Genomic DNA, 27,501 nt, shown 5'->3' on the forward strand with positions numbered 1-27,501 from the left:
CAGACCAAATAGGAAATATTCTTACAGGACAGTTCTCTTTTTGTAGTGTTTTTCTTCCTTCTGATTGGAAACTCATCAATTTTTAGTTCGCCATCATCTGACACATACTCATATTCATCTCGTACAGGTTTTGCTTTGTCTTCTTTAAAATTCTGCAGTGACCCAAACACACTAGTATTCAGTTGGGGTTTGACTCCCTTTGAACTGAAAAAACCATAAATTACAAATCAGTAACAATACTCTTGACTGGAAAACATTTTGAAAATTGACAGAAAGGAAGACAGTGAGTACCTTTATGCAGAAATCTCAGTCAACTTGAATACTTTCACAGGTGCCACAGCAATTCAAATAATTTTACAAGCATGTTTCTGAACCTAAAATCTGTATCTCAAAATACGGTGCCAGCTGGTGTAGCCTTCACTGGCTTCAAATAAGCACTGTAGTATTTAAAGCTTTCTCAAAGTATATCATGATATGCATAATGCACACACAACATGGAATTCTGGTACGGAGGGTTCATTTAGCAGCTTCTTAGAAATGTACCTGAAATAGGACCTGATCAAAAAACACTTCAGCTGGTGAGAACCTGAATAGCCAAAACATGGGACACTGCCTGAATACCGAAGACACTACTGTCAAGCAAACTACCAGCCTCAAAGATAGATCGTTGCTGTTCTGGCAAATTAAGCTGAGTTCTAGGTAAAATCGAGTTCTGCAGCCAAGAACTTTTTTGCATAAGTGTATTTTCTACATTGTATTTTCTACAAGGCAGATTTTCTCCTAGTACAAAATCCCCATAAATAATGACTTTTTAATCTGCTTTTTTAGTTGATGTGTATTGTCATATTGTTTACTTACCCAAGCAACTTCTTATTAGAGAAAGAAAATGTAAATTTGTTGTCCTTATTTCCTGATAAAGGTGTCTTTTCTGATTTGTGTTCCTCTTCCATTTTTAGAAGGGAATCAGGTTTACTGTTCTGAAAGGCAAAAGACCCAAAGAAAAACAATAAAACAAATTCAATGAGTTGTTGATATTTCAGATTCCTAAGTAACCTCAGAGAATCCACTGATCTATATGCAGAGAAAAATATGTTCCCCGACGTGGTAAGAAATGGAGGATTATACTCTTTCACAGACTAACATGGGTTCAGGGACTTGTCCCTTTTCAAGAAGCACTTCAGCACCAGTTTAAGCAGTACCCACACGATGCCAAATTTAAATACTGCTCTCTTAAATTGGTACAGACTGAGGTAAAATACTAAACACACATTTTGTGAATCAGAGAACAGGCTAAGCACGCTGCTCACCAGCATTGTGCCTGTGTGGCTCAGGACAGGATCTAGCACAGTGCCTGTAACCTTGCAAGTACGACTGCACTTCAATCCTAGGCTCCACTTGCTTCTTTCACACCTTCAGAAGAGCTTGAATTATGAATTTAATAATTTAATATCAAAGCCATTCAGTGCAACAGAAGCCTTTGATGATTTTTCAGGAGTCGCCGTAATACTTTCCTAAGCTCCTCTGGCTGTGGAATTAATTGGTACATATCGATCTAATCACATTACCCATGACTTATTTTAACACAAAAAAATTTACATGTCTCTAATATTAATGATTCATGATTCTTCGTAGTTTTCCCACCTGAAAAAACATGTACTTTTGTCTTGTTTTGGGGAATTTGTTTGCACTTTTGCATTAGAAATTCACAAAGCTGGCAGAATTCAGACAGCTCTTTATCTGAGAAAGCCTACTGTCACCTTGTTTTAGATGGTACCTGGAGAAAAAATGTATTGTTCCATGAACAAATTTTACTCACCATACATTAGCCCTCCAGGAAGGCAAGCTTTTAATTTATGTGGAATAACTCAGATTTCATTAACTCTACTTTTATGCCACCATTAGTTGTTGGTATCTCTGGAACTACTCCAGACTTAAAAGTAGTAGAACTATGTTAAAGTAAGAATCATGAAAGAGATCAGCACTGAAAAATCTCACTACTAACTGTTCCCACTGGCTTCACCAAGGATGAAGATGGACAATTAGCATATGCTTTTGAAGAATATGCGCGTGCCTCCACACTCTTCAGTTTTCTGTCCAAAAAATATTTTCTTTGGGAACTGAAAATTGCTGCCACATACCCTCTGCTTAGGTAGACCTACGAATATTTCTCTGCCCTTGACTTATCACTATGTGGCAGAATCAGCAGCAGAATTTAGCAGGAGATATTACCTTGTATTTCCATTTGGCTTCTGTTTTGCTTTTATTTTGCTCTCGAACTTCAAATTTCTCCACCTCATTCTGCTTACTAGCAGTTTCCTTATTGGGAACACTTAAAACATTCTTTGCAGCCTGGAGAAAAAGTCAGCATGTACTTTTAATGAGAATGGAGTGCTGGCATGTTACAGAAACACATTTTTTATCTGGAATACAACATGATATATTTTTTAATACTTCTCTTCTGATTCATTCTTTTGAACCCAGATATAAGATTCAATCAAATATTGCTGCTTCAGAGAACACAGAAGACTGGCTGCATTTTTCCTTGATATACCAACATACAATAGCACTGTAAAAACATTTTAATCTCCCTTCCTGTTGGTCCATGGACAGGTTTTGCAAACTGCATACAAACTACTAGGAATTTTAGAAGCATTTTAGAAAAGACCTACGGATACTTCTTAACAAACAGCATACAACACATTACTCTGTCAGTGTCTCAATGAAATCCCGGCCCCTACTGAATTCAGCAGCAAAATTCACATTGAATTGAAGGACATCAAAATGAAACTTGTCCTGCATGGGTGAAAATGGAAGCGAACTATTGTTTTCTCTTCAGTCACTCATTCTAGAGCAAAACCTCATGCAAATAAGATCCTTTAGAAATGAGTTCGTTCATCTTTGAAAACTGACTATGGAAATGCGCATGAGTGCTAATAACACTTGAAATAAGAATATAATATTTCAAGGGGCAAAAAAAAGTGCCATTAAAAATGTCTTTTGTTTTTCATCTTGCCTCAGTTTGGGCAGGCAACTGGCAGCAGTTTGCCAGACTCAGCCTGAATCAGCAGGTTTCTTGGAGGCTCCATATCAAATGAATAACCAAGCAAACAGTCAAATCAAATAAAACAGGTAAAAAAAGGGCAATAAGCTGACAGTTACAAAACTTCCATTTACTTCAGTGGAAAGATGGTTTCACATTATGTTGCTTGACTTTTTTTTGCATGAGACTTAAGGACTGACTTTATTCCTATTATGGTGAGAATATTAGGTTAAGATATGACCCACCTTCCCCTTCTTTGGCGTCTCAATCTTTGTCAAAGCCTCCTTTGTGTGTGCCTCCAGCAAGTCAAGATTCGGGATGGCTGGTGGTGGACTTTCTTTTGCCTTCTTTCCTTTCTTTTTTCCTTCTCCCTTAACTTTTGGTGTTTTGGGAGGCTTAGGGGGTTTGGGTGGCTTGGGAGGTTTGGGGGGTTTGGATGGCTTGAGTTGTTTAGGAGTTTTCACAGTTTTGGGAGTCTTTTTTTTAGGGAGCTTTTCTACAGGTGGGGGTGGAGGCGTCACTTGGACTGGTGATGGTGTCTCCTCCTTCTCCACAGGACAGATTTCCTCAGCATTTGTGTTGGCACTCGTGTCTGCTTTGCTGGCTTTTGAAGCATTCTGTAGTTTAGTACAAAATAGGAAGGCATTCAGACCCACCTGTCTCACATTCAATATTCACCTGCACCCTCCCTTCCTTGGGCAAACAAACCCCAAAGATTCCCCCTCCAGTAAAGGGGTAACTGTATTCATAGGTCAGGCTGGCCAGGGAATGACAACCACATCACATGCCACAGCAACACTCTGCTCGCCACGAATTCCCACCCCCACTGTTGCTCAAGCACAAATATGCCCTGGAGAAACTCCAGTGGCTTCATAAGGAGTGTAACTCTTACCAGGTTACATCATCAGGTAGGACTGTTAAATTGACTGCCCATACAAAGAGATGTATAAAATGAATGGTCTTTTGTTTAAAATGCTAATCAGCTTGAGCACAAATGGTTTGCATTTAATTCAGATGTGATAAATATAGCAGAATCATGTTTCATGCCCTCAGGAAAAATAAGCAGTAAAATAGCTGCCCAATTAAAATTAACACTGTCTGACTAATTAAAAATGAATTATTTTCTGCTTAACTTGCCATTCTGACAATTAGAAAACTTATATACTAACATCAAAGAGGATAAAACGACAAGACAGATTTCAATTTTGAGGTCTTTAGACATAGTTAGAAAGGGGGTGGAATGTAACACAAGGTCTTCTTAAAACAAATGAACTAGCTATTGTCACCTTGCACTGTCACACACCTCCACTAAGTGGAATGTGATAGCAGACTTAATGAATGATACCTCTATGCAACCTCCTTTTTTTGTTTTTTCTTTGGTTGGTTTTGGGTTTTTTTTTGGGGGGTGGGGTGTATAATCATTACCCCATTTGCTATAACAAATCTGCCTAGAAGCCAGCCAAGAGCAACGCTTCCTACTGGGACAATAGCTCAGCAATGAACATAAGGAAAAGGAGATACTACGTAGGGAGCATGACGACATTTATTTGAGTTCTATCATATTTCTGGGTAGGGAGTAGCTAAAGTGAAAGAGAAAAAAAGGATGGAGAGGGGTGTGTGGTCAGTCCAGCTAGGAGAAGGTGGAGGAGAAAGCATGTAGGACAGGCAGACACAGTGTAAGGACGAGAAAGCAAGCGAGAGAAGAGAACATGTGACAAGTCAGCCACAGAGAAGACCCTTAAGCAGTCCCCCTACTGCAAAACCTCACATTATTTTTTTAAAATTAAGAGAACGAGGAGAAAAGATTCATTTATTTCTATTCATCCATTTTATACCCTAGATTATTAAAAGACCCACAATATAGTTAGTATTATGAAAACAGCACAAACCTCACTTAATCTTATTTCTTTGGCAAGGTCCTTGATAAGTTGTGCTGGTTTGAAGTTTTCTGGTAGCTCATCTTCATGCTCTGCTAAAGCCTAAAACACAAGAACGCCAGGTTGCTGTTTCTGATCGTGTCTTTTTCAAAAATATGAAAAAAGCCTCCTTAAGTGACATGTCCATATTTTTCCTACGTACTAAAATCAGTACTGACTGGATCAGCTGTCCAAGTAAGGAAAAAATATACTTTTTGCCTCTTCTGGATGTTATTGTAAATAGTTGCCATGAGAGAACAACAAAGTCAATAGTATTTTTCACATATTACTGTAATATTACTTTCATAACTGTAATATTACTTTGCTTACCCCCTTATATGACATTCTGTGAGAAATTCCATTTCTACATCTACAAGGAGAGATTGTCTTAGGCTGGTGTCTTCAATGAGTATAACATGCATATAACTTGTCAGCAGAGTGGTCTGGGAGGTCCCTGACAGGACTAACAGCATTTGCATTCACATGTCATGCTATAATATTCAAAGTTCAACTTTACCCAAATGCCAACAGAATCTGACTTCCTTTGCCTCACTACTTCTCATCTGCATGGCAAGTGGAAAAATAAACACGGTGACACAGAGAAGACAGCTCCCACACCAGTCAGTCCTTCTACAGGAAACCAGGCAGCAATTCTGAATTCAGGCTCAAACACTGTCTTTTTGCAGTAGGGAGCAGCCAAGTCCCTGACAACATTTAAAACTGGGACAGCCACCTAACTGACCTAACTGTGTATGCAACATGGCATTCTCATCTGCTCATCCCTTCTTAAAATGCCTGAAAATCCTAAAGCTGCTGGTTCCCCTGTTCCCGTTTTATGATTGAATGGCCTGTCTTCTGCAGCTTATTTCCCAAAACTATAGGAGCAACACACACAAGAATAACACTTCTGAAATGACTGCAACAGGAAATTCAGGCTGCAAATCCCTTTAAGCCTTCTCTCCAGCCAACAGGTATTTCCTGGCTCAATTAATGTGTTGATTTGCAGGAATTGGGCACCTTGTGCTCACGAAAATGTAGGCATTGTTCTAGGCCTCACTTGCATACACACCCTCTGCTTGATTGATTTGGCCCAAGAAAATCCTCAGAGTCAGGGAGAACATTCATTCAGTACCCTTTTGACCGTGTGCAGATATTATTTTTTTTAAAACCGGTGGTACCTTTTTTTCTGCTGACTCCTCATGTGGCACTATGAAATTCCAGCTATCGCACTCTGTCTGCGTTCTCCCAGCCCCTTCTCTTTGGGATTTTAGAATTTGCTGTTTTGCTACGGAGACATTATTTGGTCTAGCATTTGCTCTCTGGTCCAGTGACTGACAAACCTGACAAACCTGACAAACACACAATATTAATACAGGCTTCTTCTCCTACCTGTTTTTTAGTCCATGACCTGAAAGCACCATTGAGAATTTTTGCTCCTTGGAGTAAATGAGCAGGAGGTTGTTGCCCAGCTTTATGCAAACCTAAGCAGAGGAAAAAACCAATGCCATTCAAACACTAGCTGAAGTTGTTTTACATAGTCTTTAATTTGAAAAAACTTAACTGGGGAAGTTAACTCTTTGAAAGGTTGTCACCACAAATTAATCCCTATTGCAACTTGATGGTAATAAGGAGTATATTTACTGTGTCATAAATCCAACTCAGCCTTCCTACACCGTGCTCCTGTAAGTTATGTCTACACTGGCAACCCTTCTGGCTCCTTTCTTGGTCCCATACTCAAGTTAGCTTCAACGTTCATATATCCTAGGCTGTGGTAATAAAAAAGTACCATCAGCAGTTCTTTTACTCTGACTGAAAAAGCAACTACCAATATGTGGAAACAAAGGTTATACTGGGCAAAGCATTTCGCCTCTGCTTGAGTACAAGCTTGCCTAAACTTTTCCCATCATTACAGTCTTTGCTGAGAACCGGTCACAAGGGGGCCCCCGTCCAGGCAACACTCCGAGAGACCTCTCATCTTGCTTATTAACTAGACAGATGTTTCTCATTATAAAATGATCTGACGGGTGTCTCTAGACATGTTCTGTAGTAAAAGACAAAGAGCAAAGCGACCCCAAATCTGTAAAAAACATATACACATGGATGTTTGGATCAACTCCAAAGGAATCTGGTTTGGAAGAATTTGAATTTCACAGAAAACTTCGCTTTAATTCTCAGTGCCCCTGCTGGCCACATGTCTGATGCTCCTGTGGCCCCAGGTATATGTGACCTGTCCACGTACTTCAACCAGCATCAGCAAAATGATGGGAGAAGGAAGTGCCACTCTACGCCTCCGGCTGACAGAGCATGTACTTCATTAGGTTAAAACTGGGAATGAAGCGAGACTTGACAGGCAACTAAAAACTAAAACAATGTTACAACATTATATTTGCCCCTGAGACAACTTAAATACATTTTATAAAGAGGATGAAACCTTCCTTTACACACAGGTAAGAGGGACAGTTAAGGTCCTGACTAGAGTGAGATGGCTTTTAAGGGGAGAGTTGGACCAGATCAGCTGTTCTGCTGGTATGTTAAAAGTAGTTTTCAAATAATAACATGACTGATTTTGGCCACCTGTCCATCTTCTATGTGGCACATCTGCAAAAATTAAGCGTAACTATTTTCAAACTCCCAAAGCTAAGTAATTAGGCCAGGCAAAGAAATGCAGCTTTTACCTTTGAATGTCTCTAGCAGATGCTTTCCCATATACCAACATGCAGTTTCGAAGTTTGGAAACTGGGTCAGACTGACAATTTTCAATCGTCTTTCTACTTCATATGCCCTGCAATACAAAGCCACATGAACTTACAGCATAGTAGGTCACAAGTATGTTGCATAGTGACAAGCACTGCTCATAAATGCCCGAGGTTCATTTTGTAGTGCTTCATTTCTTTGTGCTGTTACTAATGTATTCTGGCATTAGATCAAAAGCAAAACATAAAAATAACACTAGTAAGAAACTGTGCGATACAGATGCAAGATAGTTTTATTGCATTATTCGTCCAGCATCAGTAAAGAACAACTTGTATTGTCTTAGACTTGGCAAAGAGCCCAGCTGAGCAGGTGGGGTCTTATTCAGAAGGCGAATGGCATGTTCTAAGGGTAAAACTCCTGACAGTTTTTAACGGTCCTTCCTTCAGGACTTGGCCACACAATTCCAAGCACCTCACATATCCTCCCATGCGCTATGCAATAGGTGTAAAGACAGCCTGGAATAACTCAGCACAGGAGAATGTGGTCGAAGGGGACAAATATGAGTATGCTTTCTAAAATTGCCCAATAAAGCTACATCAACGTTACAGCAAATGTAGGCTAATTAATAGCAGAGAATGGCCAATTTATTAAAAGCTGAGCTTTTACCTAAGTTTAGATTTTAAAGACAGATTACCTCATCTGCATTTCAACACTTAGACTATGTAGAAAATGTCCTGCAAAGGCCAGGCAGTCTACAGGTGTTAGAGTTGCATAAATCCAACCTAAAAGAGAAAGAGGTCCACAGATAAAAACTGGAATGACAGTAACAAAGACTTCATTCACAACACGATGTTTATACTTCATTTAGCAACTTACTTCCTAGGTACCAATACAGCTCTTTAGTCCAAGTCGGCACCAAAACTGCATATACTTTGAACAAAGTTCCATCCAGCCCCTTGTTTGTTTTGCACAATAAGGCACATCCCTGGAAGATACTATGCACCTTTGATTCCCAATCCTAGACTACCTTCAGCAGTGGCAGACAGTGAAAAGGGACATACTGCCCACACTGACATTATTTTCCTATTACTGTGAAAAGCAGCAGCAGCTACATAATGGCAGTGGCTTTCACATCACCATGAAAATCTGTGACAGCTCCTGACACTGACTTCATTGTAGTGTCAGGAACAGGTGTTTCCCAAACATATATTTTCATACAAAAATCTACTCAAATTAGTGAATCTCTATAAATTGTTCAGTGTTTATTCCACCATCTGCTCTACATAAGGACATGAGAGAAATACCTACCTTCCACCTTTTACAGTCAAAGGAAAACTCAAGTGTGTAAACATTCTATGCAAGAATATACTCAAACACAGAAAAATGGCACTACTGGATGCTGCCTCCAAAACACAGGTATCAGTGATTATTTACTCATGCTGCCTGGAAGCCTCAGCTCAGATTATGGACTGAATGGGCAGTGCTTCATTTAAAGGTACACAGAGGGAGAGAAAATCCCTGCCTCAAAGAGATTACAGTTTCAACAGGTAACAGGGAGTGCTGGAAACAGTAATGCACATGAGGAAATAATTGTTCATGATGGGAGGAAGGTGAGGGACAGGGCAGGAGTAGAACTGTGTTCATTTACAACTCTGCACTATCTGCTAATCAACTCCCTATCCTTATGAAGATCCTCCCAGGAACTGAGAAAACCAAAATCCGCCATCCCTAACCTGCCATGAAAGCCAGAGTCTACCAAGTAACCCATTAAAATCTGTGACACCCATGTCTTCAGCCTCATGTGAAACCATAAATGCGCACTCACACTTGTGCAGGCACCTATAGTTCCTTAGTGTCATGGGGAATCAATGAGTGTGAAAAGGATCTTGTGGGGAGTCATGGTCAGAAAGTAATTCAACATGAATTCTGTTAATGGCAAAAAGCACCAATGTCATGGTTGGATATACAGAACAAACTCATGAGCTACTGCAGCCCAGCTAGATCAAGAGTGGAACAAGCTAACTACTAGCTGTGTTTTTTAAAGGCTGCTAAAATATTGATAGAAAGCAGTAGAAGTTCTGATTTTTTTTTGTAAGCATATTAAATTATACCTCTACTGAGAATTAGACTTCATACTTTGAGAGAGAAAGTCATCAAATCACACCCCTCTAGAATTTTGGACATGCTATTTCAGCAGCTCTAAAATGAGCAGGAAACCTCACCTGCAACAGCCTGCTCACCTGATGGAATGAAGAGTGTCTGTCCTTGTTTAACTGTGCATTTGTAGCATTTATCTACTTGGTCTGCAAAAAACATCTCACTGTGGTTTGCTGCCGATTGCCAGCGTTCATAAAGCGAAATATTTGCAGAGGCTGGTTTGATGAGATAAAATATCTTTTCTCCCTGAATTAGAAAATACAAAATTAGCAACAAGCAGCCAAACAAAACAATGCTGCATTGGCACAGAAACATACACACGCACAAGTATTTATTTAAATATATATATAACATCACATATTTTAAAACTATTTAAATGAAATTTACTAGTCAGCTTTGTACAGAATGGCTGTAGTAATTAAATCACTAGCTAACCACATTTGCTCAGATTTGTAGGACTGATGGTGCAAAAAGTTTTCAGAGCCAGGTTCCATTATCCTGCAAAAGCAGAACGTAGTATCTTTCAGGCCTGAGGTGACACGTGCAAAAGGCACTAAACAAATACTCAAATCATAGTACAGTGAAAATACACAGACAACTTCCACACTCCAAGTGGCTTTCTCACTCAGTAAACCCTGGCACTGCTGAGAGTGTACCCATTTACAGCAGCTAAGGCTCTGAGTATTACTTACAGATACAACAGGACTGTGGAGAAAAAAAACCTGACACCTGAACTTCTGAGAGAATTTCAGGATAGTCTTTGAATATAAAATTTAGTACATTACTAGATACAACACAAAAATGTGACCCCTCACCTTCAGCACATGGTACCATGCAGAAGCTCCTCCCGAATCTATGTGGAAATCTGTGTAGCTGTCCTTCACACAAATCAGGCAGTACTTGGTAACTTTTGGTTTAGCCAGAAGAGCATCATCAGGCCAATAGTTTTCTACCCAGGACAACTTCTTAACTATATCTGGAGGCTCTACAAAACTGGACATCCTTTACAGAGAGAATTGAAAAAAACCCATGCAACTTTTAAAAAAAGAGCACAAGGATCCTGAGACAACAAAAAGCAGAGTGTGACTCTAATACTTGCACCGCAATCTGAAGCAGCTCTTTATGTGGCAGTGGAACTGCTCTTCATTCAGAAAACTAATGAAAACTGTTCACAGACAGAGATTTAAGGCTTTTTAAGTATGATGACTTAGCAAAGTATAGGCTGTTTGTATTTTTCCAGTCCCTGCCCCTTGCTTCGTAGGCTCAGTTATCAATAGCACTGTTATCACAGTCACTTTCCCAGCTCCCTTCAGAAGAGAAAGTGAAATGTGTGCACTCTTACATAAATGTTATGGTACATCTACAAAATTTGCAGGTTAAGCTTAATATTAAAAATCCTAATAATAATAGCATTAATACTTAAGGATTAAGTAAGTTGATCTGATGTTGCAAATCACAGTGATCTTTTTATTTAGACTGACTAAATTACATTAAAAGCTCAGAAGAAGAAAAAAGTCTAACTTGTGTTGATGTGGATGTATTCAAAATACAACATATATAATATTTATGGGTATGATTTATACAAATTAATACATTTATTTACATTGAGCATATATTCATACTGTGTATATTTATTTATATTATTTATATTTTATTATATTGAATATAATATATACTATAAATCACACCTAAGATGATGTAGTGGCATGACAAATGGGTATTAAATGTGTTTCACCCCAGAACGTCCTAAATTTTTTATTTAAATAGTCAAAAATTTGGACTAATATGTGCAAGGGGTGGAGGTTGTACACTAAAATATCATGTCAGTAAGAGTATCTGCACTTCAAACTAAAATTAAATGCTCCCATGTGTCACTTATGCTCATTGTCAAACACTGATAACAATAGCTCCATTTAAAATGGTAGGGAAAGATGGAGCAGTGCATTCAATTAAAGTGTCACTGTCTATGTTAAGAAATAAAATATTTGCTAGTTAATGTCTAAATTAGCAGCACATGAGTGACAGTTCCAGCAGTCCTTCAGAACAAACGACCTCCCGTTATTCTGGGATAATGGCAGAAAGCTAAAAAAATCTCAACTGAAGATACTGGTAATCTTTGAAGCCTGTAATTACTAGAGATGCTTTCTGCAGAAATGGGTGTGCACTACTAAAACACTAACTACAGGGCTAAAGGTAATGGCTTTAAAAAAACATGCTTGTAATTACTCATCAGCCTTGTTTTTAAGGCTACATAAAGTCTTCTGGCTAAAATGGAATGTTCCCCAGAACAACCATTCTTTATTTTTATGTTGATACTTATCATCTTCCGTGTAGCATTTGTATATAAAGGAATCTTCTTCTCTGATCTTTCCCTTCTAGAAGTACTAGCTACCCAGAAGGACTACAAGAACTGTAATAATGATCTGCACAGTTGCATGAAGTTCAATACATTATATATGCATCTGCCTACTTCTGCCATAAAAGCACAACTCAGGTGATGAATACAGCTATATAAAGCACAAAGCAGTAACCTGAACTCTTAGACATTTATATCAGCTAATTATCCCATACATAAAACATAATAAAAAACATGAGGAGAATAGTAGGCTTCCTGTCATTGAGGACTGGTGATATTCACATAGCCAGCGCCACTAGGTCTGGCTCACTGCATCACTAAACCACCTCAGTCTCAGGTTCAGAGCTGATCTGTACCATCACACCCCACGACTTCTCATGGGGAAGTCAGCATTGCTCTAGTTTTGAATGACAGTCATACAGATTACAGGTTAACTTGCAAAAGCACTGAAACTAAAACTATAACACATGGTATAAGATTACAAAATTATAATAATTTCAAATTTATTCTCATTCAGGACCATCCAGTGACATGTTACACTATACCTAAAGTCCTCATCTCTTTACTCACTCTCCGCTACTTTAAAAGGAAGATTTCAGTGAGCATTATATGATGCACTCAAACCAGTGCTATACAAGTAGGATGCTCGGTGCTCTACAATGTGTTTTAAAATAGAAAGCTCCAAGGAGATCATTACGTTTCAAGATCAGCTGGAATAAGGGCTGTCATTCCCTTACAACCATCAGGATTCCTATGTCACCAGAAAAATAACAATGAATATTCAAAACCAAGACCCTTTAAGTCCATGTTCTCCCACTTACAGTGTTATCATACCTCTGTGGTCATCTCTGTCCTCCTTTGTTGTTACTGGTATTTATCAAGTTGCATCTAAGTACCTAAGATTATACTAGGAACGTACTATGTTATCATTCACTACCAGGACAAGGCAGAGAGTTCACTCCTGGAGCAACAAGTTACATTTTAGTATACAGTTGCCCTGGAATAACTACCTATACTAATAACTACCTATACTACTGGAGTTTTAACAAGAAAACTAAAAGGTACCAGAATACTCTGTTCTGATAATGTGAATGTTGATGGCACATGAATGCTGATGATATGCAGGCAGAAATTACCATGACAAATGCTGGCCTGTTTAGTCTGCTATGTACCATTCTCCTCATATAGCAAATTGCACTTTTGTTTCTGTGCTTTGCCTGAACTGGCTCTATATGGGCGATGCAGTGGGGAGTGAGAGCAACAAGAAGCCGCTATCCCAAGGTTAAACAGCACTTCCTAAAGAGGGAACCACTGGAGAAGGCAGAGGCTGTTCAAACCCCCCAAGCTGAACGCCACCACATAACCCAAACACTGTGTGGCACAGCAGGCTGGACTCTTACCTCGTGTCTGAGAACTCCAGGTTGGTCACATTGAGGACCCTTTTCCTGTTTGTGCTGTAGTAGTAATCCACAAATTCCTTGAGCTTCATCTTGCAGTCTTTCTGTTTGGTGACATCAGTGACATCAACACTCCTCTCCGGTCCTACAGATTAATTCAATGAAAAAGAGAGACTGAAGGGTAGTCTGACTTGCCCCATTTTGTTTGCTTGGGGGTGAGTTAAAATTTCAAGAAACACCTCAATCTTTCGATTTTCTGATCTTCTTAGCCTTTGTATGTTCCCTGTTGTTTATGTACGTATACACATATACATACAAGTATAAAAGATGTGTATGGATTTAAAAAGTATATGCATAAAATCCATGCCCCTGACATAATTATTTCTGTATCTCTTCAAAAGATTAATGTTATTTTTAACCTATTAACTTCATCATAGATTTTATTTGCTTGATGAAAATTATATGTAAATACCTGTATATCCACAAAGCAAGCTCCACCCACCAAGTTGCAGAAGTCTTGTGATTGTAGACAGAGTGTAATACTACACTAAAATTTTCCAAAATTTTAAGTTCTCTTACGCTCTATTTTAAATTTTTGCTTACAAAATCTATAATCGAGAAGGAGTTTTGCAGGGAAAATTCCCATTTTTCAACATGGTATTTCAGGTGTGCCACAAAAAAAGGACTTTGTTATTTTATCCCAAATTACACCTATCAAAAATCCATCACCTCTGTATTAGAGTATAGAGAATAATCTGCTAGTACTTATATATCTCCTCTAATATACCTTGTTGGATACAAATCTCCAGTGTTAACCGTGTTAGTCAATTAGTGGAAATTTACACTGGGCAATCCAGAGAACACATGGAGAAAGTCAAAGGTCTATAAAAAGTGCCCACTTCTAAGCACCATCTCTTATGCTTTCTGCAAGAAAAGCATCTCTCCAGTCTTTCTTCCTTCAGTTTTAATTGGCTGTATTTTTCCTCTCCCAGATTTCATTCATAGCTTTTTTCACATTAGGGCGGGGGGGGATCAATTTGTTTTTTCATGAAATGCCACAACAGTAATGATGTATTTGGCAGTCTCACTTGTGGTGATTTGTCCTCTGCTACTTACGTTAGGTTGTTTCTAAAAGACACTCTAGGTCCAATGTAATAAACTACAGAACAGTGAGATAAAACCCTGCCTGGGAAATCCCATTCAAGCAAACTAACGTCATGAAGTATGTGCACCGTTCACTTTCAAATCTGCTGCCAGCTTCACATTAAATATCCCACGTTCTTCCCTCCAGCTTTTCACTAACAATTCTGTTGGTAAGGTGGATTATTTCAGCTAGAGGCTGAGAGAAAGCCAGCAGATGCATAAGGAGCACCTAGGTCATACAAGAAAATCCGCTAAGTGTAGCAGATGGGCAAGGAAAATATGTTTCCTGTAGAAGCAATGGGATAGAGATAATAAAATCAGGGATCTTGAATCCTCCTTTATTCATAGTTATCTCACTGCACACGATCACTGCAAAAGCAATAGATACAGTCAAGAACAGCAGTGGCTGGTGATAACACCCTCCAGTCTGGGGAAGAGGTCAATGGCCTGGTAAGGAGAATGCAGGAGAGGGAGGTTAGCAGACTACAGAAGGAGCTAAAGGGACCATGAAATGCAGACAGACATGTTGGGCTGGAGTCATGGCTCCAAAAAGTCAATGCCAGAAGACTGAAGGAGAGAGAATCAGACAGAAAGTGACACACAGGAGGGGCAGAGTGAGAGACAGCAAGAGACAAGATCGCACAGGCTAAAGGAAGAAGGATCTGGGGACAAAATTAAGTGCCTGCAGAGCACCTCCACGGCTCCTGGCCAGGTTATGTCTTCCAAGGTGGGATGATGTGATGACTTGTGGGAAGATGCAGTACAATACCCTGCTCAGGCTGGAGACAGGAGGATGCCAAAATTAATCCCAATGACCAGCAGCAATGAAAATAGCTCTCACGGACACCAGCGTTAAAAAATGGACTGTCTTTGCAGGGTGGAAGTCTCAGTCTAGTAATTCCTTCAATACAAAGCGAGATGGCAGTAATCAGGTAAGACCCGCCCTGAAGAAACTACTTCCTGATACTACTATAAGCTGTTTCTTTTAACGCAGTGCTATGGAGTACAGTGCGGTCTGGCTCAGGCTCACTGTCAAGTTGGTCCAAGGAACAAGAGTGAATTAATTGCTAGTTACAAGCTACCAACCACTACATAACAAATATTGAAGTGAGTATAGCTCAAGACAGTATTTTACAATATACCGTACAATTTCTTATACAAATAACGCATATTCTATTTTTACAAAGCAGCTGAGGTCCAAACAGTAGAATGCCACCTGCTTGCCAGATACCTACCGACGTAGTTTTCAACATCGCTGACGTAGAAGGTGGGTGCAGGTACAGACAATCCCAGGCCGTCCTTCTTTGGGACAAGGATGGGCTCTGCAAAGCCATTTTCTTCCAAATACTCTGTTGTTAGTTGGCTGCCTGGCACTTTCACGACTATATCTTCAGCACTGAAAAAGTAAACACAGATTCGATGATGAGGTGCTTCCACGTACAGTTTGGCATTTCACTATTGAAAGGAAAAAGTTATGAAAAAGCAGTTATATGCAAATTAGGTGCATAAGACAAAAGCCAAAAAGCTATTTATTGCAAAGCAGGCAGGGCACAGTAAAATTGTCCGGAATCAATTCGCTCAAGTCTCATGCACCAACTACTGGAAACTCCTAAAATAACAGCTTACAGTGAAAGGCCATTTTCTTCAGCTACAGGGATCTGTCGAGTTACCAGTGATCAATGTTAAAGAAATTAGTGTTAAATGTTCTGCTCTAAAGAAGGCAAGATTAAACCCATTACATAATCTCAAATAAATTGCCAGGGAAATACTTTACAAATCATTTTTAAGTAGTCAAATAAATTGCTCGGGAAATATTCTGCAAATCATTTGCAAGCGGCTGGGAGGGCTTCAAAGGAACTAAGGAGAGGGCAGCTCCATCGGACCACCAGCTACGTGCACCAGCAGCTCTCAGGGGAAGTTCAAGTCCAATTCCTAGATCTTTTCGAGTAACCCACTTTGAATTCAGAGTGAAAAGTGACTGTATATGAAGGACCATCCGTCCCAGGAGTGGCCTGCCACTGTGTGCTGCTTGCCAGCTGGGCTCCAGCAACCACCCGGCAGGCATGGGCCGTGGCTGCTGATGGGGAACCCCAAAATTTTAAGTGTTCACCCCAAAAACCTCGACCTCCCCGGGCGGGTAAGGCCAATGCGTGACTGCCCTCTCCTGCAGCACTTCCAAACTACAGCGCCCGTCTTCGTACAGCAGCGGGAAAGGGGGCGAGGTGTGAGAGCCGCCATGGCGGCTGGCATGCTGCGGCCCTGCCGCCTCCTCCGCCCCACAATGCCCAGCCTGCCGCAGGGCCCCCACCCTTGCTGAGGGGGGCCCCCCACACACTCTTTGCTGCAGGGGGTCCCCATACCCTCGCTGAGGGGGCACCTCCTTCGACCCCCCCAGGCAGGGGGAGCCCCTGGCTGTGGGCCTGCTCAGGCCACCCTGCTGGCGTTTGAACCCCGGCAAACAAGATGGCCAGACACAAACAGGGATAAGCTGTAGAAACCCAGCTTCTTTCTGGATTGCCCCAGCCACAGTGAAGTGGCAGTGGCTAACCAGGAGGTGAATTTAATTAATAATGAAATAAAAGGAGCATTCCTCATTTACGTGAGCCCTGGTACTGTATGCCAGCAACATGCAAAGAACAAGGCTGGAGATTTTAAGGAGCAAGAAGCAAACCATGATTTACCACTCAACCTCTGCACTTACTTTACAGTGCCCATATATCTCTCACATACTTGTTCAAGCCTGATTTGCTTCAGTATGTGCCACAGAAACTTACACGTAGTTGTAAAGAGAGATCACTTCCAGAGCATCTATTAATGATCATGCCAAAACAGACAGTCTTGCCCCTACACTGAACTACGTGGACCATCAATTTAATTATTATTACTACTACTGTTACTACTCTAATGCTATTTTGGTATTAAACATCCAGGAGCAGAATTACATGAATTATATTTTATGCCTTTTTGCTCTCTTGATTGTTCCTTTTGATCCGAGCCTCACCACAGGGCTAACCGTGGGTTGTAATTTACTGTCATGTGCTGTGGATCAGCAATGATGTTTCTGACTCTGAACTGAGACCCCCTTTTTCTGTTCATCCCATTCTGCCTGACAAGCGTTTCGTTTTGTTCTGTGAACATCTGCAGATTTCATTCATTTTCATCAGAAGAGAAAGTTTCTCAACAATACTTTGTTCTACTAATGGAGCAAGTGTAGATATCAGGGGCCTAAATCTTGCAGGCACTTCTTCTGGCTACACTTATTTCTCAGAAACTTTAATTTGACAGCAGAATTTTCTTATGTGCACATTTATGTGAGAAAGAAACAAACAAAAAAAAAAGGGGTCCATATGTTTTCTACAATTTGGGAGTGACTCAGAGATATTGCATCTGTGAGTGCAATCTCAGAGGCTATCTGAGGTTACTGAAATCACTCTGCCTAGGCCTTAAACCTTAAGAAATTAACTTTGCAACCTGTCAGGTTGCTCTGTATACCAGCAAACAAACAAACAAACAAACAAACAAAGCAACAGGCTATGACAAAAATCTAGCAGGCCCAAATAAAAACAGCCAAGCAAGTAAAATGCTGTATTCCTGGGTTTAGTGAAACACATCTGTAAGCTCTGCAAACACTTTGCAGAGTATTTTCAGCCTTTTCCTTAACCAGCCTAAAACCAGTGTTTGAAATTAAATGTGAAATTAAATTCTCTGTAAAAAGGAAGCTTTGTGTTTACCAAGTACACTTTACCAGTCTCCAAGGATTCTTCTAAAATAAGTAGTCATTAATAATTAAGGATTTATTTAGCTAAGGCCTACCGTAAAGTCCAGAAGAAAATCATCACTCTTACAAATGGCTGTGAAGCAGCCTAATAAAGTGTGGAACATGTCACCTAACAATTAGCACTATTCACTACCCCAAATAAGCGAGTCTTTGTCACTGTAGCAACTGAGGATGTCATTGTTCTTCTTTTCAAGATGGAGACAGACTTCAGCAAAACCATTAAGATTTTTCAGAACGGGATAATTTTATGCAATAAATTGGTTAGTTTCTTATGCAAGCAAATGTTGTAGGGGCCAAACACATTCTTGTTCTTGTCTTCACAAATACTAGCTTCTACGGAAATCCACAGGAACTGGGCTTAATCAAGAGTAGATTTGAATATGGCTGCACAAGTATAAAAAAAAGGAAGAGCCTGGGACATCTGCAATAAAACAGCACTCATTTAAACTTCATCATTCTGTACTATGTAATGCTTTCAGCAAGGACCATCATCAGCTGCATAGGAAAGTGGCTATATATGCTTTATCTCAACAGCCCTGTCCATGCATGCAGCTGAACAACCCACCTTGGAAAAGTACGACTTCGAAGTTCTTTTATAAAGACTTGGCTCCCGTTCTGTACAGGCTTGACCTCTGTAGTCTGTCCAGTATCATGTTTATGCCAGTTTCTTTTCTTTTTCACTGAAAAAGAATTAATTGGACAGTACTGTATGTTAAATAGAAGGTAATTATTAAAACATTTGAAGGAAGGATAAATCTTCATTTCATTTCTTACGTGAGCAGAGAAGAGGGAACTCCCACTATGCTGCACTGCAAATTTTAATATTGCTCTCAATTCACCATTAGACAATTATACTGTAGCCTGAAGATCTATTACATACTGAACAGTGTTCGGTTTGTAACATAAGGGCAACCAGACGGGTAATTACTGAGCTGCACAGCTACCGCAGGCTTTATGCAAACACAGGCTCTGGACATTTTGTACTTGCCAGAATACACACTTAATCCTTATCATGAACCTCTTAGAAAGCCACTTTTCTGCCTTCTCAATATGCAGTATAGAACTTTATGAACGTATTTGTCATGAATTACCTGAGTCTAAAGGTCTGTCCAGCAGTTGCAGATTTGACATCAATTTTGATGGGCTTTGAATTACACCCTGCACACAGCATGCACATAAAAGGATCAAGAAAATAAAATAAAAAAAGATGCAAGGGCACCACAAACGCAATTTTTAGAACTACTCTTATTCCTGGGTTTTGAAAGGCAAGCTGGGCTAAGGCCCTAAGTTGATGACAGCATACTAAAGGCCCCTTGACTGTGCTCCCAGTGGATGACAGACATACAGGCAGGTTCATCATGGAAAAAGGGTCAGCTGGAATAAGCACAAGTAAGTCAGTCAAATGTCAGTGTAGTTCTGCCTTGTCTCTTTGACGGCCAGATAACACAGAGCAAGAAAAACTGGTCCAGCTTTTTCTTTTAGCACTATCTCTCTCAAATGTTCCTACTTCCACAGTCTGTCCGGACATGCTCATTTTGGTAGTAAATTGGATTTTGTCCCAACTGCGTATTTGTATCATTTCAAGCCTCTGTTAGTAGAATTTTCATAGGCCACAACTTACTTTTATGTTTCACCTTTGTTTTACATCATGAAACTCAGTATTTTACTCCAAAATCAAGACCTCTTATGCTCTTCTTACTGTTCAAAACAGCTGGGGAAAGAACCAGACTCCTCAGTAACTATGCATGGACAACACCCTTCCCTCGCTCTTTGCACGTGCACACACATACAGATCCACACACTTATTCATTAAAAAGGAATCTGGAGGCCACAGCTATAAGACATGAGGTTTGGGAAAAGCTAACTTTGTTTTCCCAACCGTAACCCTGGAACAACTCAAGTAAAGACATCTCCCAATGAATCCATCCCAGGTTTTGCACAAAGCATGTTGGTTTTATTAGTTCCATGCAGCTCTCCAGCCTAGCTGGATATATTCATTAAAGCTGCTAGTTCTTTATCTTAATGACTCTCAGGCTTAGTGTATTAATTCAGTGCTCCTGGTAACAAAGGAAACAAGCCCTACATGAATGCCAAGCCTTCCTCCTCCCCTTCCCTTTCCAATGACTGCCTCCTCCCCCTCTCACCATAACCGAACCAACACTGCACTCCTAGCACAAGTCCCAGTGAAACAGGTGTCACTTGCCACAGTGAAAATTAAAGAGCTTATCATATTAGCATGTTCTTTTATTACACTTCAGATAGCATGCAGCGTCAAGAAATAAAAGCAGCAAATCACTGCTGAATTAAGAAATTCACTGCAACTCTTCAAAAAGCATCAGGGAGCTATTTTCCTCGGCACCAAGCGCCAGCAGGCATCCACCTCTCACATCCACCTCTCACACAGAGGCAACAAAGATGCCTCTGCCACCAGAACGCTCCCCAGGAGGTGCTATCTCCTGGTCGGCAGCAAGCTGGCTGCTGTAGTACATTTATACTACATCAAACAATCGGCATTTGGCCTATTTTCAGCCACTCTCTTCATGTTTCATCTGTACCATGAACATCACAGTAAGGATTAGAGGTCATTAACACGTGCAACAAATCCTAGCTTTGGCCAGAAAGGCCAGTTTTTCTCAAATGATTACAGATATCTTTTTCTGCAGAACTTTCTGATCCAAGTTTGACCTTTGGAAAGTATAACCCGCTCCTTCTAAAGAAAATATTACATAGGAAAAAGGGAATATATTTTTATGAAAACTGTACCTCAGAATAAATAATTCTAGACTTCAAAGGTATACTTACATTATTTCAAATGTATTTATGAATAAAGGGATACCTAGAAGCACCCTGTTGGCTCTCCATTGATTTATATGAAAGGTTGTAACACTTAAAAAACAGTTGCAGCCTGACTTTGGGTTGCTTATATCTGTGTAACTCCACCAGTTCCCAAGAATTTCTCCTGATTTTCACTGCTGCAAATGAGCAATCAAACTGAACATTTCAGATCATGTTATGAAAATGAGTCAAGTCTGCCTAAACAAAGCACTCACATTTTATTTAAATTATGTCAGAGAGTTCTGTATGAATGTGTATTTTTTTCCCAAAGAGGAGTTCCTACAAATTGCATTAAAACAAAATGGCTTAAAATGTCATATGACAGGAAGCAATCTTCTGAAATAGTAGCCACTAAGCCACACTGGTAAAGTGGAAAAATGTAAGGAAAGGAAAATGACTTTTAAATTTGACATCTGGAAAACATATATTGCGGAATGCATGCTCCAGAAATACACATATATTTTTAAATCCAGACGAGTTGCGTAACAGACAATTGGTGTCTGTGTTTCCCTTTGCTAATTTTGCAATAATTAAACCTACCAGTGAACTAGTGGCTCTGGAACAACTCTTACTCATTTATTACAAAACTGATAGTGCTAGATAACGAGTTTAAACATGTATTGTAACACTTAATAAACAAATGAAAGCGATCATCTCACAGAAGCCCCAGCAGAGCCCAAGTGCCGTGTAGCAGGACGCCCTGCATACAAATGCCCGACAGAATGAATGCATTAAGCCAAGCTGTTCCTGCCTTCATTTAATCAGTCTTTCAACTTCCCTGGCCTATTGCACTCCGCAAGGAGGGGCTACAGGATAACAGCCTCATTTTCCAACAGGATCCACGATCCACGATTCGTTAAGTTAATGGTGAAAATGACTACACAGCTTGAGAACCTGTGGTCTTGCACTTCACCAAAAGTCAAGGTAAGGTTATCAATAACTAATGTTTAAATGCTCCCGAAATTTTTACACTCAACTACTTTGATGATTGGCCTTGTACATTACTAAACTTCATGCAATGCATTTGAAGGGAGAAAACAAAGGCATATTGCTGTACTGCAGAATGATATCATGTTCTGTATTCCTACCACACTGATAACCTCATACAATGATAAGACTATAACTAGCGACAGCACTCCAGCAGCACTTTCTGCTGTGCTGCACGATGGAGACCGAGGGACGTACTGCCAAGTCGGATCTTTATTTGGATAAGAAGAATTAGATAGCCAAAAACCTTCTTAAAGCATCAGAAGATTGCTGTCAATTCAACTCTCCTTGTCTTACCTGGTATATTAAAACTCGTAATCTTTTTATCAAAACTGACATTTCTTGAATTCTAAGATTATGCACCACAGTTTCTATAGGACTGGTATGCAATTCGTGATTACAGACTTTTGCTGCTACTGTCTGATTTTTTCCTGTCGCACTGAAAAGTAGGTGCATTTCATCATTATTAATTCAAAGCAAAGTGAAAGAAATCAAAGCATCAGACACATCTCAATGTTATACAAAACTCACAGAGGCTAGAAATCCTGCGCTGCTTCCTCTATACTGGGTCAATAACAGCTTGGGCATATCTGCAGTCATACCCTCCTTTTCAACGCAACCCATTCTAATACCAAATTGTTCACTTGAAGATGATTTGTGGTTATTTGTTTTAACGATTTCCAGTGTGTTTGTCAGAAATCTTCCAACCAAACATTAGAAAGGCTGACTTTTAAATCAAAACATTTTGTGGGGATGCATTGATTTTGTTAAGTCTTTCAAACAAGACTCCCAAGGGTTTTTCTGTCAGCTTGCCCAATTTGTAGGTGCCCTGCTTGGACCAAAGTTGCTAGCAGACATCTGGGACACAGGAACAGCTGCAGGTCATTCTTGATTTTGAAAAAGTCAAAGTGGAAAAATTATTCCAATTTTTGCCCCAAAAATGAACGTTTCAGACTCCTCTCCTTACCCCTTAGAAATTTTTGAAACTTTAACTTTTAAAGCAGTGCAGAAATAATCGCTTGGGTTTACAATTAGAGAATTTTAACACAACAGAAGTCAGCTTCCAGCCATCCTTTATTTCGCACTAAAAAAGGAACATTATGATTTGTTTGGATCCTGGGAGATGAGCACAGTGCTCTTCCTCTATGTCTTGCTGTAAGGCTGCAGAGCAGTGAGAACCTCTGTGCATCATTGTTGCTTATTTACAGTAAATGGCTCTCAAGTAAAGCATTTAATCTTCTACATGTATTGGTTTAGCTTCTTTTTTTTCCCCCTTTTTTTTCCCCCTTGTATAATAGAAAGAATTTGTGAATTAATCTGACCAAAGTAAACACATCCTACAGTTCTTTCCCAGACGAAACTCCCACTGAGATCAACTGTCACTTTTACTCAGGAGAACTTTTTCCTGTGAAAGAACTGCAAGAATTGGCACCCTTAGTGCATCCTACAATTTTGACTGCCACTGAAATCGCTAGTTTTATATCCAGGCCAAGCATAACATACTGCTTCTTACTCTCCTCACTCAAAGACAAAAACCACCATGTAGTTTCCAAAATTCCCTGTATTTGAACTAGCTGTTTCTGTAGGCTTTTTCTAGCCCACAGTACTAAGTGCCTTCACAATTCTTAATTTCAGGCAAGGAAGGAAGCATCATTTTCATTGCCGGGACTGGCGACTCAAGCTCTGCAGGTAAGATGCCTTGCATTAGCTCATACACATTGCAAAAGGCCAGGCAGGGAGCTGCATCCAAAGCTTCACAGTTCAACCCATGGTTTTTCCCCCTAACATCTTTTTTCACCTCATGGTTTGAATTCTAGTATCGATATAATATGATACATGGCATTCAGGCACGTTTTTTTGTAATGGGGAAAAAACCACCACCCTAGCTTCTTTTGTTTAAACATACAGAATCTGCTTTGTGTGAGGAGCAGCTGTGCAAGTATACTTACAAGTAGACTTCCCGTGGGTTTTCTCACAATTTGGACAATGATAGATGTCAATATCTGGTGCCTCTTCTTCTTCAACACCCACACAGCTGGAATATATGAAGGCAAATACTACATTAGCTTGAGTCCACCTCCAAACACACAAGCACACAATGAATAATGAAAAAAAACAAACCCCAATAAGCTGCGCATTTACTATGCAGCTATGCTGTCTGCTGATGATGGCATCAAAGCAAAGCTTAAGTGCTCCTTACAGTAGTACAGTCAGATGGGATTTTTTGCAGCCTGCATTCCTGATGTGGCACTAAAAAAAGGGGTCAGTCAGAAGTCCACTACCAGCTCACTGTGGACCTCTATTAAAATATGGCAGAGAGTCCCAAAGATTTTTTTTTTCCCAGGGAGACCATTTTGTATCTACATAGAGTTCTCCAAGCACCATCCCACGTAAACCTAATTAACAAAACACATCTTCTTTACCAAGCATGTATGGACAGCTGCTAGGTACCAGAGTAATCTTGGCAAGCTATACCATATGCAAGACTTCTATAGGTTCCATCCCTATTACAATATATGAAGATGAGGAGGAAAAGAAGACACATAGCTCACAGCACTGCTTGTTGCCAAAAAGATGGGTTGTATCATGGCAGCTGCTTAGAACACCCACCAAGATTATTTTGGATGGCACAACATATGCAACAATACAGCGTGGCCTGCGGGCATGCTGCATCAATACAATCCAATAGCAGAGCACAGCGCTGGGGAAAAACAAAACTAAACTGCAATGGAATGAAGTACCCAAGATAAGAAGTCGTTGCACAGTCAAAACACCGCACAGCAAGTCAAATAATCAAACCCCAGCATGGCACTGTTCCTCTCCCAATGGAGGAAAAGCAAACAGGATTCTGATTCTGCTTGCTCGGTCTGAAGTAGCCCAGGCTGCAAGCACATCTGCAGCACAGAAAAGAATTTCAGCTGGGTGCTGTGAGATACAGCTCTTGTGTCACAGCTCCATGAGAGCTCAACTAGTCAAGAGGATCCACAAGAGGCCACAAAGGTAGCTGCACCTTAACCACCTGCACAAACAAGGCTAGATCATACCGCGATAAGAGCACTCCTGCAGTGTCTCTACCTCACCACCTGAAATGCCTTCTCAGTGCTCTTCAGTTCGCAGAAAACACTAATACATCTCTTCTGCTGTAGAAAGGGTTTGGGCACAGGTCATGGCAATGCCATCTCCATGCATACGGTAGCGTTCAGCCTCCTCGCATCCCGCCAGCAGTACAAAGTGGGGATTAGAGCAGGAAGATGAATTCAAGAGTTTTTAGCTGCTGCTTCTGACCCATAGGAAGTAAAAGAGAGGCTGTTTGTTCCTCTCCCACAGGCAAGGCCACAGGGTGGGTCAGTTCTGCCACGTGCCCTACAGAATCTCTCAAACCACTCACTGTATTCAGTCTCTTTAAGACAATACCAAAGAGTCCAGAATTACAAACAAATAACTAGAGAAATTCATGTCGGTTGGATACACCAGCCATTACTGAACGTGAGGGTCTAGATGCAGGAAGGCCCTAAACTCCTGGCTGCTGGCAGACAGGAAGGTGCACGAATAAAGGAAGGATAACGCATGATCATGCATGCCCACCTCTTCTATGCTTTTTTAAGCCTTGCAAATCACTGCTGTTGTGAACCAGCTACCTAGCTCCATGGAGCTCAGAGCTCTTCTGATGTCCGTGGTGGGGGGTGTGCACATGTGTGCATGCACACACACAAACACACGCACGCTTGGGGCAGGAGGAGTAACTGTCGAAATGCACAACAACCCTCTCTGTTTACAAAGGTGGGTTTGAAGCCACTTTTGAATCCAGGGCACAAGCTGGTGTGTAACTGTACGCATCATGATTACAAACCACAGATCTATTCGCTTTTAGAAAGAGCATCAACAAACCGATGTCTGCAACCAAGCCGGGAAAAGCCAAACTAGCTAAGATATGGAAACAAACCTTTTTTATAACCATTGTAAATTTTTTGTCAAAATAAGATCCTGCCAGAAAACTCTGCGGATATTTTCATCCTGTTGCAGCTGCCAGTCTGCGTAGGGGACCCAGCTCCCTCCAAACCAAAGAGCACAGGGTGAGAGAAGCTTTGCAACCAAAGCCAGAGAAGCTCTCATTTTTGAGTTCAGCCTGTGGACAGGCCAATAAACAGGACATTATTGGGGAATTGTGTAAAAGCAACTGCAGATTTGGCTGATTATTTTTTTTATTAAACAGTTACTTGAAAAAACACAAAATTGTTGGGTCTCCCTGGGCAGACAGCATGGAAAACTGAGGAGTTGGTTTGTGGACAGGAAAAACCATCACAAGAATCCAGTCCTCAGATTCAGTATATACAGGCAGTATAATACCAGATTGAGCAGCAGAAAATTTAAACAAACCCGGCCAGATTAGAGCAACCATAAGAGAATGTAGAGGATTCCTCTACCCATAAAGCTGCGTCAGCTGCTTATGCCACTGGATTCAGCCTGTTAAGCTTAGTAAAGGTATGGATTAGGCTCTATACAAGGGCTTGAAAAGTCTATATTTAGCTAAACTAAGGAGATAAGACCCTTGGGCGCTGCATGGATTGCTGCAGGAGGAGGTATGAAAAGCTACTGCACTGGGCAAAGACTTCAGTGTGGTGGGAGCTATTGTTCTGAGAGCAAGTAAAAATATTTAACTAGAACAAAACAGAGAAGTAAAAATAACTGACCTCAAACTCAAACAGTCCTCTAAAAGATGCAGTCAACTTTTCCAGCTACAACATGGCTTTTGAATAAAGTTTGGCCATTTACAACTACTCGTGGGCAGAAGCTGCTGTCCCTGCTGTATGGGAAACTGCAAGTACAAACTGTTCAAGAAATACCCTATTGAAATGCCTCAGGTAATCTTTAACCAAAATGTGCACCAGTTCCAGTTTGTGCCCCTTTTCTCAACAAACAGAGCTTGACTTGCCAGGTATTTCCACCAGCAGAACTGTTTGTGAACTTCCACATGAAAATATATAGGCATAATAAATTGAATTTCCATAGTTAAAGACAGACTGCTAGAGACAATCCCTCATGAACGTTCCTGCCAGAAGAGGAACAAAGATTTCTTGCTGGCTATCTTGGTTTTATGGGGCAAGGTTTTGGTAGCAGTGGGGCTGTCAGCTCCACAGCAGTGACCTACCCTTGGGCTGGTCTCCAGAGCATTTGCACCTGTGAATGAGAACCAGGAG

The 27,501-nt window shown here is 40.4% G+C and overlaps 1 protein-coding gene across 6 annotated transcripts in view; it reads right to left on the reverse strand.

Moving 5' to 3' along the window:
• PHF2 (PHD finger protein 2) overlaps positions 1–27,501 on the reverse strand; it is a 97,766-nt gene that overhangs the window by 19,114 nt on the left and 51,151 nt on the right. For 5 of the 6 annotated variants that reach the window (XM_037383672.1, XM_037383674.1, XM_037383671.1 and 2 more), the window contains exons 4-17: positions 24,253–24,338; positions 19,047–19,161; positions 15,939–16,099; positions 13,564–13,705; positions 10,623–10,809; positions 9,891–10,053; positions 8,345–8,432; positions 7,632–7,738; positions 6,346–6,437; positions 4,930–5,019; positions 3,286–3,657; positions 2,230–2,349; positions 859–977; positions 26–204 (exon numbers count right to left, since the gene is read on the reverse strand). In XM_037383672.1, the coding sequence (XP_037239569.1) occupies positions 26–204; positions 859–977; positions 2,230–2,349; positions 3,286–3,657; positions 4,930–5,019; positions 6,346–6,437; positions 7,632–7,738; positions 8,345–8,432; positions 9,891–10,053; positions 10,623–10,809; positions 13,564–13,705; positions 15,939–16,099; positions 19,047–19,161; positions 24,253–24,338 (2,021 nt within the window). Of the gene's footprint in view, positions 1–25; positions 205–858; positions 978–2,229; positions 2,350–3,285; positions 3,658–4,929; positions 5,020–6,345; positions 6,438–7,631; positions 7,739–8,344; positions 8,433–9,890; positions 10,054–10,622; positions 10,810–13,563; positions 13,706–15,938; positions 16,100–19,046; positions 19,162–19,572; positions 19,640–24,252; positions 24,339–27,501 lie in introns of all 6 variants that reach the window. The other variant, XM_037383673.1, reaches the window with a different exon arrangement.

This window comes from Falco rusticolus, chromosome 4, assembly GCF_015220075.1.
Source record: "Falco rusticolus isolate bFalRus1 chromosome 4, bFalRus1.pri, whole genome shotgun sequence".
In the NCBI taxonomy this organism is placed as follows: domain Eukaryota; kingdom Metazoa; phylum Chordata; class Aves; order Falconiformes; family Falconidae; genus Falco; species Falco rusticolus.